At 47.3% G+C, this 20,388-nt stretch overlaps 1 protein-coding gene across 2 annotated transcripts in view; it reads left to right on the top strand.

Moving 5' to 3' along the window:
• The window catches only part of LOC144772249 (uncharacterized), a 214,218-nt gene that overhangs the window by 139,074 nt on the left and 54,756 nt on the right, over positions 1-20,388 (top strand). For both annotated transcript variants that reach the window (XM_078656465.1, XM_078656466.1), the window contains one exon: positions 19,739-19,828. In XM_078656465.1, coding sequence (XP_078512591.1) covers positions 19,739-19,828 — 90 coding nt within the window. The remainder of the gene's footprint in view (positions 1-19,738; positions 19,829-20,388) is intronic.

Here is a 20,388-nt window from a genome sequence, read left to right on the forward strand (position 1 = left end):
GTGCACGTGCAGATATTTCTGCTTCAAGTATCCCTCAGCCCACGGAGGAGACGGAGGTTGCGGTCCAGCATCCAGACGAGGCGGTGGAGGAACGCGGCGAGTCCCGACCAGAGCCCAAGCCGAGAGTCCAAGGTCCGAGGTATCCGGAGGCCCACCCGTAACTGAAGTCCGAAGTTCGTCCGTCCGGCGTCGTAGCAGTCCAGTCCAGTCCGAGGCCTTCCGTTCTTGCTGCCCGGTGAGTACCGTTGCTGGGGTAGTATCTAGACAGGGTCAATTGCATTGTCTCTGGTCCGTGGGTTTGGGGTACACAGATCCAACACGAAGTGTCCACCTAGGTGGATGCGGGTCCTGACGTGTCTCTTTATGAGACCGGTAAGTTTCGTACTGTTTTAGCAGTGCATCTAGTTTCTGTTCTAGTCCGTTCTGTTCTCGAGAAATTCATGTATTCTGTTTTTCAGTATTCCAGGTAGTATTCTGTCCGAACTGTTATTTTAAATGTCATTCACGTATTTCAATGTCGTGGTATGAAAGTGGTGTATCATCAGTCATTATTGTGTTCATTGTGTATTGTATTGTGTCTAGACTCCAGCCCAGTCATGCCATTGTTTTCCAAACTACGTCAGTTAAGAACTAGAAAAGGTCTGTTAGAAGAAGCAGTTCCTGTCCCGCCTAGGGACAGTCCAGGTCATTTTATGTATCAAAAGCATGGCATAAGTGCCATATTATATCTAGATTTATGGGTGGAGTACACCAAGGAATTAGAGGAGAAGTATAGATGGCCCGTATCAGGTACGTGGGATGCCGAGTGCATCATGCGAGTAGAAGAAGCATTATGGAAAAAGAAAGCCAGACAGTCACAGAAAGATGCCATCGAGTTATGGCGCAAAGAATCTCATAAAAGAACCGAAAAAGAAATCAGAAAGTCAGAATTAAGTAGAGAATCCTCAGAAAGAGCCCAAGAAAGGGAACTAATCGAGATAGGTGAACGAGTTAAAACCGAACAGTCAGACAGACAGAGAAATGCCCTCATTAAGGGTATGTATCCTCTTCTTGCCGAGGGCTTGCCAAAAGCGACCCCGGAAGCATCCAGTAATTTTCCGCCACCTTTAGTTCCGACCAAGCTACGTCACAAACCGACCGCAGCTGATATTTTTCTCTCGTCCTATTTGGACGACACAGTCCCGGAATATGCAAATCCTGTTCCACCAGCTCCTGTAAATCATGGTCCTCCAGTTACCGGGGCACCTGTTGCAGTACCTGCTACGGTACCCCCGGTCCAGCCCGTAGTACAAATTCCCGCCACGTCAGTCACCTTGCCAGCACGAAGAGTATCAGTTGAAGATTCCAGTATAGGGGCCGCAGGAGGAGGTCCTCCTCATACCCCGCCGCCAAATAGACGTCTAGGAGCAGTCGAGTTACATGAACGTGCGTTACAGCGTACGCCCAAATATCAGTCCATTGCCGAAATCAGGCGAGTTCTTACTGAATGCTGTTATGATCCAGTCCCAGGCGAAGATAGTATGGTTATATATTCCGTACGTATAAGGCAGGTGTCCGAGTATTTGGTCACCCTACCAAATATGAAAGAAGATCTAGACAGAATGTATCGTTTCATTCGTACTGGACAAGATCCAGAAAGTATTGGTGAAGTCATGTCTCACAGAAAATCTGAGATCCAGTTCATGCTATTAAAGTTTCTGATCAATTGTTTAATACGGGAACAAGATTCCCCGACTAAAGATCCGGTCGAAATGAAAGTTCTGACAAAGTGGAGTGATAATATAGCCGAGGGTAAGCACAAGACACTCAATAGTATAGAGAGTATGTACAAGAAAATACGTAAAGAGATAATAAGGTTACACGAACAACGCAGAGAAGCACAAGTACGCGAAAAAGAAAATGACTCTCCTACTGAAGAGGTAGAGGACGAGAATACCGCCAGAATAGCGTATGTAGGTAAACCTAGCTTTCCAGACCGACATTTACGCCTAGAACACAAGGAAGTCTTTCATCATCCAGCACCAGAGCAAGGTTCTCTAGAACAAGTATTTCAAGCTACCGATCACATTCTGAAATCACGAATTGGTTATAGTGAATTAAGTACTATGCATGAACAAGAACTAGCCCGATCAGCAGTCCGATGGATTACTGATTCTACCACTTTTCCAGACGAAATAGTGGCACAAATGTTTCTGAAACTGCCCCCAGCCGAGCAGCGACTGGTGGGTATGTATATGATCCAGCACCTCATTACACTGTATGAGGGTCAACATTCTGATCCAGGTCCGTTACATGATATCCTGAACGAGTTACTCCAGTATAGATGGAAAGGTTTAGGTACCGATTTAATTAGTGTCATTCTAGAACAGCGCCATAAATATAGAACGTTTCTGAACCCGCATTTTGTGCACGTCTCACCCCCAGAAAATAAACCGTGTTACATAGACAGACAGAATCCTTTACGAGAAGTATGCCCAGTTAGGACAGCGGGTGGTGAAATGCAACGAGTATTTGTTTACACCCCAGTCACCAAGATGGAACTCTTAGAGATGAAGAAGTTAATTCCCTGTCACGACAAAGATCCAGCAGGGTTCCACCGAGAATTAAAAGACATGCTCCGTATGGGAGAATACACGTATCCAGATATAATTAAAATGTTAAAAGTCCTGTTGCCTGCGGGCATATATGAAAAACTCAAGGAAAAAGATTGGGAGGTGGGAGAGAAAAAGATCGATTGGACAGCTCTAGAAGCTGAAGATAAGATACGAGTACCAGGTACCGGTTTAGGAGACAAATGTAAAGAATTACCCGAGCTATTAATTCAAGTTTTGCCAAGATTATTAGCCACTAAAAAGGAAGACTGGGATGCAATCTCAGCCTGTAAACAGAAACAAGACGAAGACACTAGTGATTTTTATTCTAGATTTGAGAAATGTTTTATAATAAACAGTGGTCTCAAGACGAGTAGTGAGTCATACCCTCATCTTTTTGTTACTAAATTAGTCGAGAATTCAAGTCCACAAGTTAAGAATCGAGTTTTGAAAGTCGAAAGTACATGGCAAGCTAGTACTCCGTCCCAGATGTTACAGATGCTCCAGTACCACCAGAATAGAATCAGGGAAGAGCAAGATCATGAAAGGAAACGTATGAAAGACACGAAAATGAAAGTACTAGTTGCACAATCTGTTCCTCAAGACAGTCAGAAGAGGGGTACGAATCAAGCCAGTCATCCTGCAGCTCCCGTTAAAGGGACCTGCAATTATTGTAAACAGCCAGGTCATTTTATAAACGAGTGTGCAGTTCTGAAACACAACATAGCCACTGGTAAGACTAAAGAAAGACCACGTCCGCCTAGACAAGAACAAGTTTCACAGACTTCTCAGCCACAGAATGCACAACAGACAGTTCCAGCACCGCAGCCTATTGCTGCAACACAGCATGTTACACAGCAGATGTACCAGTATGCACAGTCCGAGTATCCAGAGTACCAGCAGTATTCATGAAACAGCCTAGAGAGGGAGGTAGGCTTGCCTCTCATCGAGATACCTGTAGATCAAGAGGGTCCCTATGTTCACAGTCAAGTATTAGGGAAAGACAGAAAGTTTCTGATTGACACAGGGGCAAGTAGGACTACCATAAGTCACGACGAGGTTCCAGGGGCTCCGCTCTCAGGCTCAAGAAATGTTTCCCTTGGATTTTCAGGAAAGCCTATTGTAAACGAGATTTCTAAGCCAGTTACTCTAGAAGTAGGTCCATTGTCCCGAACTACTGATCTGTTACTTACAAAATCATGTCCAGAAAATTTGTTAGGCATTAAGACACTGAAAGAATTAGGTGCAGTTATTTGTTGTTCCCCAGAGGGAATACGTTTGTTTTTACGTGACTTTAAGGGTCACTATGTTTTACGAGATTTTGATCCATGATTGTGCAATGTTCCGCAGCATCTATGGGCGCAAGGTCCAACTGATGTCGGTTTTATGCAAATCACACCCCATCGTGTGACTCTCAAGCCAGGTGTAGTGTTACCACGAATCAGACAGTACAGATTGCCACCTGAGGCTGTAGCAGCCTTATCCAAAATTATTGACGAGCTCATGGCTCAAGGAGTAGTTGTAGAAACTGACTCCAATGTATGTAATTCTCCTATCATTCCAGTCATGAAACGTACTGATCCAAATGCACCTCCAGTATATCGATTAGTGATTGACCTTCGAGAACTCAATAAATTTATTATTCCCCAGTACCCAGTTGTTCCAGATATTTCATCCCGGTTGACAGCCATTGATTCTGAAGCCACATTTTTCACTGTCATAGACCTTAAAAATGCATTTTTCAGTGTCCCCATTCACCCAGACAGCCAGTTCCTTTTCGGATTCTGTTTAAATGGAAGGAGCTATAAATTTACACGAGCTCCTCAAGGTTTTACAGAAAGTCCTAGTATCTACAGTCAAGCACTTAAGAGACAACTAGACAATATTCACATGCCAACTGACACTGCCCTGCTCCAGTATGTCGATGATCTACTGATCACAGCCCGTTCTGAACATGCTTGCGAGCGAGCATCACTTACAGTTCTGTATTTCCTAGCCGAGATGGGGCACAAGGTGTCCCCTTCGAAGCTTCAATTCTGTGTCCAGCAAGTGATCTACTTAGGCCACTTACTGTCCAAGTGGGGTAGGCAGTTGACACCAGACCGTATCCAGTTAATAGCGAGTCTTCCTCAGCCCAAGACCCAGAAGGAGGTGCGTGCTTTTATTGGCCTCACTTCTTATTGCAGACAATGGATTCCTCAGTATGCATTTCTAGCCAAGCCACTGATACAGTTAACGACACAGGAGGCAGCCGTATCGACTGTTCTCCCTTGGACATCTGAACATACACTTAGTTTTAATGAATTAAAGAAAGCTTTATGCCAAGCACCTGTTCTAGCTACACCAAACTACAGTAAGCCTTTTACACTTTTTGTCACAGAACGTGATGGTACAGCATTATCTGTTCTCACACAAGATCAAGCAGGACAATACAAGCCCTGTGCTTATTTTTCAAGCACACTAGATCCTGTAGCCCAGGCTCTGCCTGCGTGTCTCAAGTCAGTTGCAGCCACAGCACTAGCTATCAGACAAAGTGATTCCATAGTATTAGGACATTCCCTGACAGTACAAGTTCCACACTCCGTGGAAGTTCTTTTAAACCGAACACAGACTCAGCACTTGACAATTGCACGTTTAACAGGTTATGAATTGACACTGTTCCAGCCACACATAGAAATCAGACGCTGCAACGTTCTAAATCCTGCTACACTGTTACCGTCAGTTACTTCAAATCCTGCCACACATGACTGTGTGGAAGTAGTTAACACCATGACTAAACCAAGACAAGACCTGACAGATGTTCCATTATCAGATCCCGACCTGACACTTTATGTGGATGGTTCATGTATGAGAACAAGTACAGGAGAATTAGTAGCCGCGTATGCAGTGACTACTGACACTAAAGTTATTGAAACACACCGTATTGACACCCTGTATGCCCAAGCAGCAGAGCTAGTTGCTCTGACTCAAGCCTGCATACACGCCAAGAACCTGAAAGTTAATATTTACACAGATTCACGCTACGCATTCGGAGTTGTACACGACTTCGGAGTGCTCTGGCAGGAGAGAGGTTTCATGACTTCTCATGGAACCAAGATTCAGCATGGTCTCCTCATTCAGGCTCTGTTAGATGCAATACATTTACCGACAGCTATCGCTATCATGAAATGCAAAGCACATACTAAGGTTACTGACATTATTTCTCAAGGTAATGATCTAGCAGATCGAACAGCCAAGCTTACAGCTCAGACTCCAGACATACCAGTTAACAAGACACCGACATCCACTCTAGAACAGACTACTTGTATGACAGTTAAGGACCCCACGCAAGATGTCATAGATATCCAGTCACATGCTACTCCCGAAGAAATCGAGAAATGGTCCGAACAAGGAGGGGTCCAGACAGATCAAGGATGGTTGACGAAGGGAAAAGCCACATGGTTGCTCCCCGACTCAATGGTTCAAGTCATTATTAATACCGCACATAGTCCTGCACACTTAGGAGAAAAAGCCATGTTAGACAGTGTCCAGAACATTTGGTTCAACAAGCATTTACGAGCTGCAGCCAAGCAGAAAGTCCGTACTTGTATGATATGTTGTCAGTTCAATCCAGGTAAAAGTGTCCCGGTGGAACAAGGTGGATTCCAGCCCCCTGACCACCCTTTTGAAGTCCTCCAGATGGATTATATTCAGATGGAGCGATGTCGAGGTTTCAAATATGTCCTTGTAGTTGTATGCGCTTTGTCCAGGTGGACAGAAGCATATCCAGTCCCAGATTATACAGCCGCGACCACTGCCAAGCAGCTGGTTCGTGAATTCTTCCCCCGCTATGGACTCCCTAGGGTCGTGTATTCTGATAACGGCCAGCCATTCTCATCTGAACTCATGAAGCACGTTTCCCTTTTGTTAGGGTACCAGTAGAAGTTTCATTGTGTACGCCATCCTGAAGCAGCAGGTCTCGTAGAGAGACATAATCAGACCCTAAAAATCCGCATCGCCAAAATATGTAAAGAGAAAGGTGTGGACTGGCTAGTAGCTCTGCCAGTCGCCCTATTCTATATGCGCATGGTCGCACATTCCAGATCAGGTCTGTCCCCGTACGAGGTCGTATTCGGCCGCCCCCCTAATATGTGGGGTACACCTAGACCCCGAAGTATTACAGATGTTTCCAGTAATATGCTGACAGATTACCTAGCTTCCTTGATGTCTGCCCTCCACTCTTGTCGTTCACAGGTTGCCGCCGCATTTCCAGACAATACCGAGGTGAAACCGCATGAAATCGTTCCAGAAAGCTTGGTTCTTGTCCGGAATTTCGATCGTTCAAGTCCGCTGGAGCCTCGCTGGAAGGAGCCGAAGCAAGTCCTTCTGACCACCCGTACTGCCGTCAAGTTGGAAGGCAGGAAGGGGTGGGTCCATCTGTCTCACGTCAAGATATTTCACGGACTAAAACCTAAAACTTTTGCCAAGGACTGCATTTTACCTAAAGACTGCCAAGACACTATTCTTAAGGACTGTCCCGCTAAAGACATTGATACCAAGCCCTCCCTGTTAGAGGAAACTCCGCAACAGGAGTATAAAAAGAAGCTACGGTCTAGTAAAATAAGTCAGCCAGTTTAATTGTCTAAGTCCTCCCCTAGGTGAAACGGTTAGACAGGTATCTGACATGTATGAAATAGACCCCCATAGTGAGAGAGTTAGTCAAAACTCAATCCGATGTATCGTTTTTCTGAGTTTCATATTATTTTTAAGCTTGATGTTTACCTGCACAAGTTATGCATTTTATTTATGTTTTTCAATTTCTCATGTAAATAAGTCTTCTAATGCTACAGTAGAGCACACATTTAGTGATCTGCCTCCTCATGAACTATCTTATCGTCTTGCTATGCGCAACAATTCATGTATCCGTATGTTACATTATTCACACCAGACCAGCAATGCCACTAATTGTTGGGTGTGTGGTCGACTCCCCCCTTTCCAGACACCGAAGGGAGTTCTGCCACTCTTTCCTTATCCGTTTTCACATAATGGTTCGTGTGGAGCATGGTCCACGTTAACGTCATCTTCAAATGATATGTCCCTTCTAAACAGTACATGTTTTCCAGACAAGCAAGGTCTTCCCCACAGAACCGGGTTAGATCTAGAAAATGAAGTGTATAATTTAGGTAATTATTCTTCGTATTTCATGGTCCTGAATGTTCAGTCTGACCCTACTCCAGACTTACCTGCTATTTCAGTACTACCAGTCAAAGGCGAATTATGTGTTAGAAATAATGGTTCCGTACATGTAGGACATAGTGATTGTACTACTATTGTCAAGTATAGTGACAGTGGGAAATTTATTTTTAAAGCCTCACGTCATTCTTATTTTGTTTGTGGTCAGACCGCATATGTTCGTCTGCCCCTCGATTGGGATGGAACCTGTTACATTGCCTTCCTACTGCCACCAGTTTTCCTAGCCCCATCCGATTATCACAAAAACACACATCTAGTACACATTAGACATAGAAGGGAGATCGAGTCCCCGATTGTCGATCAAACTGAAACTGCTCTAGAACAGTATACAGATTTCAATAAAGGATTCTTCTTCTTTATAGGACCTATCCAGAATAGTAAGTTAATCCGTAGGTTAACCAGAACCCTTGAAGCAGTAGTGAATGAGACTGCCTCTGCCCTAGGTAACTTAACCGAAGAGCAATCTGCTATGAGATTTGTCGTGCTCCAAAATCGTCTCGTTCTTGACGTCATACTGGCCGATAGAGGAGGAGCATGTAGAGTCATCGGATCTAGTTGCTGCATTTTCATTCCTAATAACGCGCCGTCTGTTTATTCAGCTATTACCAGACTTCATAAAATTGCCCATCAGTTACACCAGAATCCAGGCACCTGGACATGGTCCAGTTGGCTCTGGAGTATAATTTCTGCTTGGGGATGGAAAGTATTGTCATTTCTAGGTATTGCAGTAGCGATCATATTCAGTTGCTGCCTCTGTATACAATGTGGCCCTGCGATTTGCGGCATTTGTGCTACCTCTTGTATTCCTAGTCCTAAGTCCCGTCCTAGATCCCGTTCCAAGAAAATTCGAGACGAGCAAATGATACTGTATGAAATGATAGATGGTATCATGAATATTGATGTTTCCTGATGGAAACGTAGTGACAAGGAGGGAATGTGGAAAAGTAAATTTTGCCATGTTCTGTGTCCCTACGTGTTCCCCATGCTATGTTATATGTGCATGATTAATATGCATATGTATTCCCCATGATCGATTAAAGACGCAATTACAGTTGTGTCCATCTCTAGTATGCCAGTTTCCCGTTTTCGTGAATACAACGAATATCAGGCCTATGTAAAGCTACGTTACCACGTTTCTCAGTGTGCACGTTATTTCATTGTAAAGTCCCCGTTTCTAGGCCTCAAAAGGGCTCGGACTCAGATTCAGCTCCAGTCTCCTGAACCCTCGCTGAGGAGCGATACAGCCCCCACCTGTATTCCTGACCCTTCACTTACTTCCTGCCTCACAGTGCCCGGCTCGGCCTGGCTCTGCCTGCCAGTCTGCCAAGAGTATGTTATGATTCTAGTTATCAGTCCAGCTCTCCTTCCCTGCATTCCTAAACTACTGAATCGCATCAATAGTTTCCGTCACAGTCTAGCCTTTACGTCTCCATATAAGAGAAATACTGTATTAATGGTCATTTAATATTCCTCAACATGCACTACATGTAGAATTATGCATGCACCAGTCTTAGAGTCTGTTAGCCTTTACCCTGATAACTTTTGGTTTCTATCAACATGTTCTCTAAACATCAGATACTAGATAGTGTCGCTCTGACTCTCCAGACTTCAGTCTCTGCTCCTAGCGCAGAAGTCATAGCCCCCAGCTTCTCCTAGTAACACGTCATTGCCAGCTTGCGCGCACCTCTAGGTCAGAGGTCCCGGCTCCTTAGGTAGCCCCCTCCATGTTTCCGCCCCATTTATGACATCTTCTGTTACGTTTACATCACATGTCTATGTATACGCCCTGTTCACGCCTCCTGTTACACCTACTTTCTGCCTTATCTTTCGCGACTGCTACAGGCCCTGCCCACTGCTACGCCTATTGTATTGAACATCATGTATTTTGTTTAAGTATATATACTTGTGTACTGTTATTAAAAGTAGAGCTAGCCATCCCAGATCTTGCCCGTGCAGGTTGTCCTGTTCCTGTCCTTTATGCTGTATTAAACCTGCAAAACTCCAGCTACCTCGAATCTTGACTCTTATTTATTGAGCTATCTGTTATTATATATCTAGTCAAAAATAGAGGTATTATTTATTTATTTACCACAACCTCCCTCCGACTTCCGCATACAGGGTGGTTCCCGCCCACAGCTACAGCTCCCGGGTCACTGGGGAGTGGCAGAGACGCTAGTCCCGCCCAACGAAGGCCGGCCTTTCCCCGCCCCGGCGCACCACCTCACCTTCAATCTGCGCAGGAAGCGCTCTACGCTGGTGGGGCTCGGAGACGTCCGAGCTCCCCTCTAGAGGCACCTGTCGCGAAGGGGGCACAGCTGACGATCGTGGTCGCGGCGAACTTGCTCTCGCCTCGCGACTCGATAAATCGATCACAGTTCACCACCGGGGGGGCGGGGAGGCACACGAATCTGGCCACAGTCTTTTGGGGGCAATGAGGTACTCGCTGGGTAGGCGCTGTAGGCGCTAGATCACTTCTCACGTAGCTGACTGGAACGCCAGTCAGACACAACGCCAGCAACCCTTTGCTGCTCTGCTGCCTGCGCTACCAGCCACCTCAGGGGTCAACAGGGCAGGTGTCAATCTGGTGTCAAGTCTGGAATCTCTTAATCTCCTTCTCTAGTCTGAACAATCTTCATCATCTTCTTCTTCTCTTTCTCCTTCTTCTCTAAAATGGCTGCCAGGGACTGGGCCTTATATAGCCAGTGCCCTGGGGTACTGGCACGAGCCAGAAGGTTCTAGAACCTTCTCTGGCTGTGACAATGACAAGGCACTCTTGAGGGGTATTTAGGACACTCACAGCCACCGTACTGGGGTTCTAGAGCAGCCATTTTGTGTACCTGAGGAAAACAAAGGAATTCCTGTCAGAAATGCGCGCCAAACAAAGGGCGCCAAACCCTCAAAAGGCCAGGGTTCATGAAGGCTCCAATGGGAGTCACTTCACATGAGGAAAAAGGGTGTCCACCATTTTAGGTTCATTTATACAGGTTGACAACCCCAGTTTGTAATGCCACAGGTTTGGGCCAGGCGCCTTGTAAATAGGTGCCACAAACCTTGTGAGCAACTGGGCATCAAGGAACATCTAACCCCATGAGACAACACATAAAAAGTCCTGGTAGACAAATAAAAAGCGACAAATTTTGGGAGGTACAGGGGAACAAAAGAAATCATAGTGGTGAGGGGACTCTCAGAAGCAGGCGGGTCTAACACACGTCCCCCCCAGCTGAAAGTGGGGAGAGCTACCCAACCCCTTGGGAGTCCTCAACACTAAGGCGGAAATACCTGGAGAGACCGTCTGCATTGGCATGGTCAACTCCGGGCCGGTGTTCCACCCGAAAGTCCATTCCCTGTAGGGAGATAGACCACCTCAACAGTTTGGGATTTTCCCCCTTCATTTGCATGAGCCAACGAAGGGGTCGGTGGTCTGTCTGAACAAGGAAGTGTGAACCAAACAAATATGGTTGCAGCTTCTTCAGTGCCCAGACCACCGCAAAGGCTTCCCGCTCGATGGTACTCCACCTCTGTTCCCGGGGAAGCAGTCTCCGTGACAGAAAGACCACGGGTTGATCCAGACCCTCTTCATTGAGTTGCGATAGCACCGCCCCAATGCCAATGTCGGATGCATCTGTCTGGACAATGAACTCTTTTGAAAAATCTGGAGCCTTCAGGACTGGAGCTTTACACAATGCTTGTTTCAGAGTGTCGAAGGCTCGCTGGCAAGCCTCCGTCCAAATGACTCTCCTGGGTTGCTTTTTGGCCGTGAGTTCTGTAAGGGGTGCCACGATAGTGCCATACCCCTTCACGAATCATCTGTAGTAACCTGTGAGGCCCAGGAAGGCTCGGACCTCAGTCTGGGTCTTGGGGGGTTTCCAGGCCATGATTGCCTCAATCTTCGCCTGAAGGGGCTGCACCGTTCCCCGGCCCACCAAGTGTCCTAAGTACACTACCGACCCCTGTCCAATCTGACATTTGCTGGCCTTGATCGTCAAGCCAGCCCGTTCCAGGGCCTGGAGAACGGCTTGCAAGTGCTGCAAGTGATCCTCCCAGCTGCTACTGAAGACAGCTATGTCATCCAAGTAAGCAGCAGAGAATGACTCCATCCCAGTGAGGATCGTGTTCACCAGCCGTTGAAAAGTGTCAGGAGCGTTCTTGAGCCCAAAGGGCATCACGCAAAACTGGTAGTGTCCATCAGGTGTGGAGAAGGCTGACCTTTCCTTGGCTCCATTAGACATGGTAATCTGCCAGTACCCTGCAGTGAGGTCAATGGTACTGAGATATTGGGCAGCTCCCAACCGGTCAATCAATTCATACGCCCGAGGGATCGGATGAGCATCCGTTTTGGTTACCGAATTTAGTCCTCGGTAGTCCACACAGAATCTCAATTCTGGTGTGGTGCCAGGTGGGGCAGCTTTAGGAACTAACACCACCGGGCTAGACCAAGGGCTACTTGAAGGTTCGATGACTCCTAGCTCCAGCATCTTAGCTACTTCGCTTTGGATACTGGCCTTCACCTTGTCAGACAGCCGGTAAGACTTTGACTTTACAGGTGGGCTGTCCCCTGTGTCCACGTCATGGGTACACAGGTGGGTCTTACCCGGGACAAGGGAGAACAGAGGAGCGATTGACCCCAAGACCTGGCGACATTCCTCCTGCTGCTCAGGAGTCAGGGTTGGCGAGAGTTTCACTCCCTCCACTGACCCATCCTTTTCTTGAGACGCAAAAAGGTCGGGGAGAGGCTCCGTGTCCTCTTCCTCCGATCCGTCAGTCACCATAACCAACATGACTTTGGGCCTCTCGTAGTGGGGCTTGAGGCGATTGGCATGTAACACCCGATGCGGATGCCGAGGCGTCTTTACGTCCACCAGATAAGTAGACTTGCCCTTCTTCTCCAATACCTCATAGGGGCCTGTCCAACGGTCCTGGAGGGCACTCAGCTCTCCAGGCTCCATCACCCACACCTTCTGGCCAGGCTCCAACTCCACTGGGTGAGCATTGTGGTCATACCACGCTTTCATGACTGCCTGACTGGCTTCCAAGTTGTCAGAAGCTTGCTTCCACAACTTAGCCATTTGGCTTCGGAAGGCCAGCATGTAGCTCACCACATCCTGGGGAACTTTCCGGGGAGATTTTCCCCAGGAGTCCCTCACCAGGCTGAGAGGTCCACGTACAGGGTGCCCGTACAAAAGCTCGAAGGGGCTGAAGCCCACTCCCTTTTGCGGCACTTCCCTGTAGGAAAAGAGCAAACAGGGTAGGAGGACGTCCCATTTCCTCCGCAGGCTTTCGGGTAGACTTCTGATCATACCCTTCAAGGTTTGGTTGAACCTTTCCACAAGACCATTGGTCTGTGGGTGATAAGGAGTGGTGAACCTATAAGTCACTCCACACTCCTTCCACATGGCCCGCATATATGCTGACAGGAAGTTGGTCCCCCTGTCAGACACAACTTCCTTGGGGAATCCCACTCTGGTAAAGATCCCCATCAGGGCCTTGGCCATGACTGGTGCAGTAATGGTTCTCAGAGGAATTGCCTCTGGATACCTTGTGGCGTGATCCACCAGGACCAGGATAAACCTGTGACCGGATGATGTAAGTGGATCTAGGGGCCCAGCAATGTTGATGCCCACCCTTTCAAAGGGGGTGCCAACGACGGGAAGTGGTTCTAGGGGAGCCTTCAGCTTCGTCCCTGTTTTCCCACTGGCTTGGCATGACACGCACGACCGACAGTATGTGTCGGACGCCACCCTCATTCGAGGCTAATAAAAGTGGGGGACAAGCCGGGCAAAGGTCTTGTCCTGACCCAAGTGTCCTGCCAAGGGAACCTCATGAGCCAACTCTAATAGGAAGGCTCGGTAACACTGTGGGACTACCAGGGCCCGTGACAATCCGTGCACTGGCGCCCTGGGTTCACTGTAGAGGAGACCATCCTCCCAGTAAACACGATAGTTCCCAGACTCGTTACCTGCTGCCTGGGCTTCAGCCTGTTGCCTCAGACCCTCGAGGGTGGGACATTCCCTTTGTCCCTTGCTCAGTTCCTCCCTGGATGGTCCTCCTTCCACTCGCCACTCAGCGGGGATAGGCAAGTCCTCCAATTGAACTATGTCCTCCTCCGCGGACTCCGGGTCCACCTCCACAGGTGGCCTATCCGTCTCACGGGGCATGGACATGGAGGCAGGCTCCTCCTGTCCTCGAAATGTTCCCTCATCAGCAGCTGGGTGGGCCATTGTTCCAGGCTCCAACCCACGCGACTTCTCCTCCCGAGCAGCCGCAGACCTGGTACTCACACAGGCCCAATCAGGTGTACCCAGCATCTCAGTATGAGTCCGGTATTCCACCTCCTTCCAAGCATTGTGCTCCATATCATTGCCTAGCAGACAATCGACTGGCACGGCGGGGCTTACGGCAACTCGAAGTGAACCTGCAACCCCTCCCCACTCAAAGGGAACCTCGGCCACAGGATAGTGGCCCATTCTGCCGTCAGCCATCGCGGCTGGATGAAGTACGCCTGGAATCACCTGCTCTGAGGACACCAGATGACTCCTTACCATAGTCATACTGGCTCCTGTATCTCTCAGAGCTTCCCCTCTATGGCCATTGATGGTGACCCATTGCCCATACTTGGTAGTATTTGAGGGCACCTGGATCTTTGGAACCACCTCCCGATCACCCAGGGACACTAAGGTGACACCCGCCCACTCCCCCCCCCTTAACAAAGGGCATCTCCTCCCCGAGCGCTACACTAGCGACTCCCGGGGCCTTTCCTCCAGTGGGAGGGGGTGGTCTCTTTGGGCATTTCACGTCTCCCTTATAATGTCCAATACCACCGCACTCATAGCAATGGATAACCCTTGCCTGCTGACTCTGGCCAGGATTAGGGTTCTTCTGCGGGTTAGCCTTACAAGTGGAGAAGAAACTTTTCCCCTTAAAGGTATTTTGGGGGCCTTTGGAGAACTCCTGCTTCTTGTTATCTCCCCCCTCTTTCTTCTGGGGAGCGCCCTGTCCGGACTTCTGAAAATCTCCTCCCGTCCCCTTCGTGGACACTCGGGTACTTGCCCAAATGTCCGCCTCCTCAGCAAGCTTACGGGGGCAAGTAAGTTTGCTGTCTACCAGGTGTTGCCTCAGCTCGGGAAGACATTTCTCGAGTAGAAGTTCCTTGAGTATCAGGTCGTACAACCCTCGATAGTCCTCCACCTCATTACCATGTACCCACCCATCCAGGGCTTTCTTAGCAAAATCCAGGAAGTCAACCCAATTCTGTGAGCTCAGCTTGTGGCTGCCCCTAAACCTTTGCCGGTATTTCTCGGGGGTCAACCCAAACTTCCTGATGAGCGCCACCTTCATGGCGGGGTAATTAACCTGTTCCTCCCGGTCCAGGGCCAATAGGGCATCCCTACCTGTCGGAGGCATGTACCGGTATAATCCACCACCCCAATGCTTCTCATGGATCCCATGGGCTCTTAAGGAGACCTCATAGGCTGCCAGCCACTTGGCTATGTCGTCTCCAGCGGTATAACTGGCGACTAAGTCCTTGGGTAAATGGGGCCTGGGCTCCCTGGCAAATTCCTTTGACTCGACACCCTTCGGAGTGATGTTAGGGGCCTGGAATTCGAGTTCTCGTAGCTTGAACTCGTGTTCCATCCTTTTCCTTTCCATCTCCAGCTTGGACTCATGTTCCAACCTCCTCCCCTCCCTCCTTTCTTCCAACTCCATTTTTGCTATTTCCCACCTTAACAGTCTTTCCTCTCTCCTGTCAGCTAACTCGGTTTCTGACAACCCTCTCGATGACACACTGCTGCCCTCCCGTGAGGTTGCCTTGGGGCTGATTGACATCTCACCCACCCCCGGGGGACATTCCGCAGTCCTATCAATGACAGTACCTCTGTCCGATTCCTCCTCCTCCACCGTTCCCTCCGTGTGTGCTTCCACCCATGCTCGCAGACTAGTACGGAGCTCCTCTCTTTTGGCCCCTCGCCTGACAAACACTCCCCTCTCCTGACAGAAATCCTTGAGCTGTGCCACAGTATAGGTCTCCAGCTCTGACATTTCGAATTCCATCTTGTCAGTGAAAAGTGTGGACCACCACCCCGAAGTAGGTGACCAGGATAAGAACTTTGAGGGTCACTTTCACCCACCTCCAGGAAAGAATTTGGAAAAAAACAAAACGTTGAATTGGAGGGCCGCTAGGAGAAAACTCCGGGTGTGTACCTGTGGTGCACACTGAATTATTATGGGGTTCAAAACAAGCACGGCTCGCAATCCCACCCGCTGAGCACCAATTTTATGTTGGACCTGCGATGGGCAAGCCCAGCACAAAGGGGGTAGCTTGGCTCAAGTGACAAGGCAAGTGAAGGCTGTAATGTTAAGCCGGCTCTGACCCAATAATAACTCCTTGTACATCACACCAAAAAGAAGGACACCACACCACTGCTGTAGAAAAATACGATTCCTTTATATAAAAGTTCTTTGTTGTAAATAGGGTTGACTGGGAAAGCACATATACATTTCTTTTTGTCATACAGTTCTGGGTTTCAATTCGGTAATAAATAGTATTAATAAATAAGTCAGGAATAAATAGCATCAATCAATAGAATAAACTTTAGGAATGAATACCACAAATAAATATCAGAATAAATATCAGAATAAATACTGATTCATTTAAATAAGCAACCACATGTTTCTTCTGGTATCGCTGCCACCAATTAAATACTTTAGGTTCATCACATTTGCAATACGTTTCAAATGGGAAAGATAACTCTTACAGTTTATGCTGTTTTCAATGACCAGGTATACGGCTTCTCTGAGCACAAAATAAGGTTTGGGACTCTTTAATAATCACTCAAGGCGTATGCGCGTATATCTAGAAGGCAAGGAAACACAGTAAATACATCATTTGCACTCGGCGGTCACCGGGATAGGATCTCTGCTTTGCCGGTGAAGTCTATGCGCGCCTACGGGCTTTAGCACCACTTGAGCACAGGCGGCACCAGTTCAAAGTCATTAGACTGACGAACGGGCTGCCGGAGAGGTCACACAACCTTCGCGCACAGGCAGGTAAATGCCGGTTCACAGTTCCTTCACAACGCTGCATTCACTATGAAGAAACCGGCCCACCTCACATGGGCTGCAATCAAAATACGATTCAGTCGGGCACAGCACTTCTCTCGTTAGCGACGGGGCTCTCGGGCTCCACGGACCTCCCTCCGACTTCCGCATACAGGGTGGTTCCCGCCCACAGCTACAGCTCCCGGGTCACTGGGGAGTGGCAGAGACGCTAGTCCCGCCCAACGAAGGCTGGCCTTTCCCCGCCCCGGCGCACCACCTCACCTTCAATCTGCGCAGGAAGCGCTCTACGCTGGTGGGGCTCAGAGACGTCCGAGCTCCCCTCTAGAGGCACCTGTCACGAAGGGGGCACAGCTGACGATCGCGGTGAACTTGCTCTCGCCTCGCGACTCGATAAATCGATCACAGTTCACCACCGGGGGGGCGGGGAGGCACACGAATCTGGCCACAGTCTTTTGGGGGCAATGAGGTACTCGCTGGGCAGGCGCTGTAGGCGCTAGATCACTTCTCACGTAGCTGACTGGAACGCCAGTCAGACACAATGCCAGCAACCCTTTGCTGCTCTGCTGCCTGCGCTACCAGCCACCTCAGGGGTCAACAGGGCAGGTGTCAATCTGGTGTCCAGTCTGGAATCTCTTAATCTCCTTCTCTAGTCTGAACAATCTTCATCATCTTCTTCTTCTCTTTCTCCTTCTTCTCTAAAATGGCCGCCAGGGACTGGGCCTTAAATAGCCAGTGCCCTGGGGTACTGGCACGAGCCAGAAGGTTCTAGAACCTTCTCTGGCTGTGACAATGACAAGGCACTCTTGAGGGGTATTTAGGACACTCACAGCCACCGTACTGGGGTTCTAGAGCAGCCATTTTGTGTACCTGAGGAAAACAAAGGAATTCCTGTCAGAAATGCGCGCCAAACAAAGGGCGCCAAAACCTCAAAAGGCCAGGGTTCATGAAGGCTCCAATGGGAGTCACTTCACATGAGGAAAAAGGGTGTCCACCATTTTAGGTTCATTTATACAGGTTGACAACCCCAGTTTGTAATGCCACAGGTTTGGCCAGGCGCCTTGTAAATAGGTGCCACAAACCTTGTGAGCAACTGGGCATCAAGGAACATCTAACCCCATGAGACAACACATAAAAAGTCCTGGTAGACAAATAAAAAACGACAGATTTTGGGAGGTACAGGGGAACAAAAGAAATCATAGTGGTGAGGGGACTCTCAGAAGCAGACGGGTCTAACAGTGCCACAGCTAGTAACAATAAAAATGATTTTCCTATTGTAACTAAGTTCTAACTAGAACTACACAGTGGCAACTATGTGTGGAACATGTCTTAAAGGAAGAACTACTGGACTCCAGAGAAAAGTTCTTGATGTATTGTTTAAAATTATTGCATCCAGATGGATTGAACATGACTGGCAATACCACCTGATTACAGTATATCTCAAGAGATCCCAGGACTGCATTACTTACACATTCCAAATGGAATCTTCACTCATGATGCTTTTTGAAAATCCAGCAGCCTATTTTGTGCAGCCACTGAGTAAACAATTTTGTGGAACCAAAAAAAGGCAGAAGCCGAAACTTTGTAGTGCAAATCTATTATTGTTCTTTGGTTAGCCCGTCTGTTCGAGCCACTTTATATAGATACACAAGAAAGAAGTGATGCATGAGGCCCCCCTCACCAAGCCGCTTCTGGGCCCCTTACTCCGGGCCAGCTCAGTGAGAGTGTCTTTGGAGCCCTATCCCCCGAGACTCAGTTGTTTCTCTGCCCTCAAGATATAGTGTTCAAAAGGCCCATCACTACCCAACAGTGAATAGCAAGATGGTTTGGCCAGAAGCAGTAGGGATTGATCATCTGTCAACATTAGGTGTTTTTGGGAAGAACATGTTAAGATCACTACGCCTGTTACCTCTCACACCAACTTTCTTCTACATTTTGTTCAGTGCCTTATGGGCAACAGTTAAATTGGTCAAGTAGAGCTTCTAGGCTCCTACTCTTGTTGGAGATCCGGAACACCCATTCTTACATTTACATTTTGAATACAGCCTTGTCCACCAGTGGTGGTCTAACTTTAGAAGACCATTGAAGTCACTGTCATTAGCAAAGACCATCTTCAGCAAGAGGTTCCTCGTTCCTCTAAAGCATCCCCATCATTACAGCTCTTTCATCCATATTAACCAAAGAGCATTGAAACTATTGCTGCATGGTGGAAAAGGCCTCACATCTCTATATGGCCTTAAACCACGGCAAATATCCTACTGTTGAAGAATTGAAGCGCTGGCTTCAGGCTCGTTCAGCCCTTCATTATGTCTTGGAACGCTCATTTATAATGTAAGTGCTGAATGTCGCCACCAGTAGTTTTGTTTCACTCATACTGAGTTGCTTTATGAATGCAAGAATGTTTTCAATTTGAGGTTAATGTTTGCATATTATGAGATACTTAGCTACTATTTCTTCTGTCCAAAGTAATTAACAAGGACTCATATTTTAAGCTTAGTAGTATAGCAGTATATTTTCTTGTAAAATGTTGCCCTTCCGCTATTTCACTTTCCTCAGTTGTTGAGTAATCTGACTCTTGATTCACCTTGAGGGAGTATCCTTTTTCACCCCTAGACTGTGTGCTTAACATCTGTTTGAGGACTAATTGTTCACATATGTTTCATATAGATTCAGGTTTTGTTAGAATGGACCCCCACTACAAAGAAACTAAAACAAACTTTATACACAAAAAAATTCCGTCCCCTACCACGAAGAAAACCGAATGACACCTCCAATCCTCAGTAAAAAGGTGCAATGACTTAATTTTGAATACAGTGAAAGCAGTATTAGAGTCTGAAATGTGCCGGTTTTACGTATTCCAGGATTTACTTCTCTCTCATCTGAGCCTGAGGTGAAATTTTTGGATCCTGTTGATGGCGGCAGAAGAAAAGACAGCAGCAATGTCAGCACAGGTAATAGAAGATCTGTTTAGCATCCTTACGCAATTACGGGTGGGGGTGACTGTTCACTTATTATGCCCATTTCTTACTATAGTCGGCCTCTGCTCCCTTTGAATTCATTATATGATACATTTTTACAGTGAAACACCTTTTTTGTCTTTCATACATGTGACCAGGTTTATTAAGAATCTGATTTATTTTTCAGTCTCTCCTGTGTCTCACAGTGAATTCAGTCTTACTGTTACATTTCTCTTTCCTCCGGCACCAATTCCCATTCTCATCATGAAAATAGTAATCAGCGAATATATTGTCCGTGTATTTGTCATAGATGCAAAGGAAGCCAGTACACGACAAAGTAGGGATAGAAAGAAAATAGAAAAAGCACCAATTAAACCAATTTTTCATGAAGCAGTTTAAAAAGAACTGCAAAGGGTTAAAGCTAATTTAGCTCCTGTGAAAGCAATATATTTGTCATTTTAATTACCTGTATTTTTAAGGTACAAATTAGTTCTTAATCCCTTACCAATTTCAATTTTCTTCTGGCACATTGACTGTCAGTATATATTATAATG

Source organism: Lissotriton helveticus, chromosome 8, assembly GCF_964261635.1.
Source record: "Lissotriton helveticus chromosome 8, aLisHel1.1, whole genome shotgun sequence".
In the NCBI taxonomy this organism is placed as follows: Eukaryota; Metazoa; Chordata; class Amphibia; order Caudata; family Salamandridae; genus Lissotriton; species Lissotriton helveticus.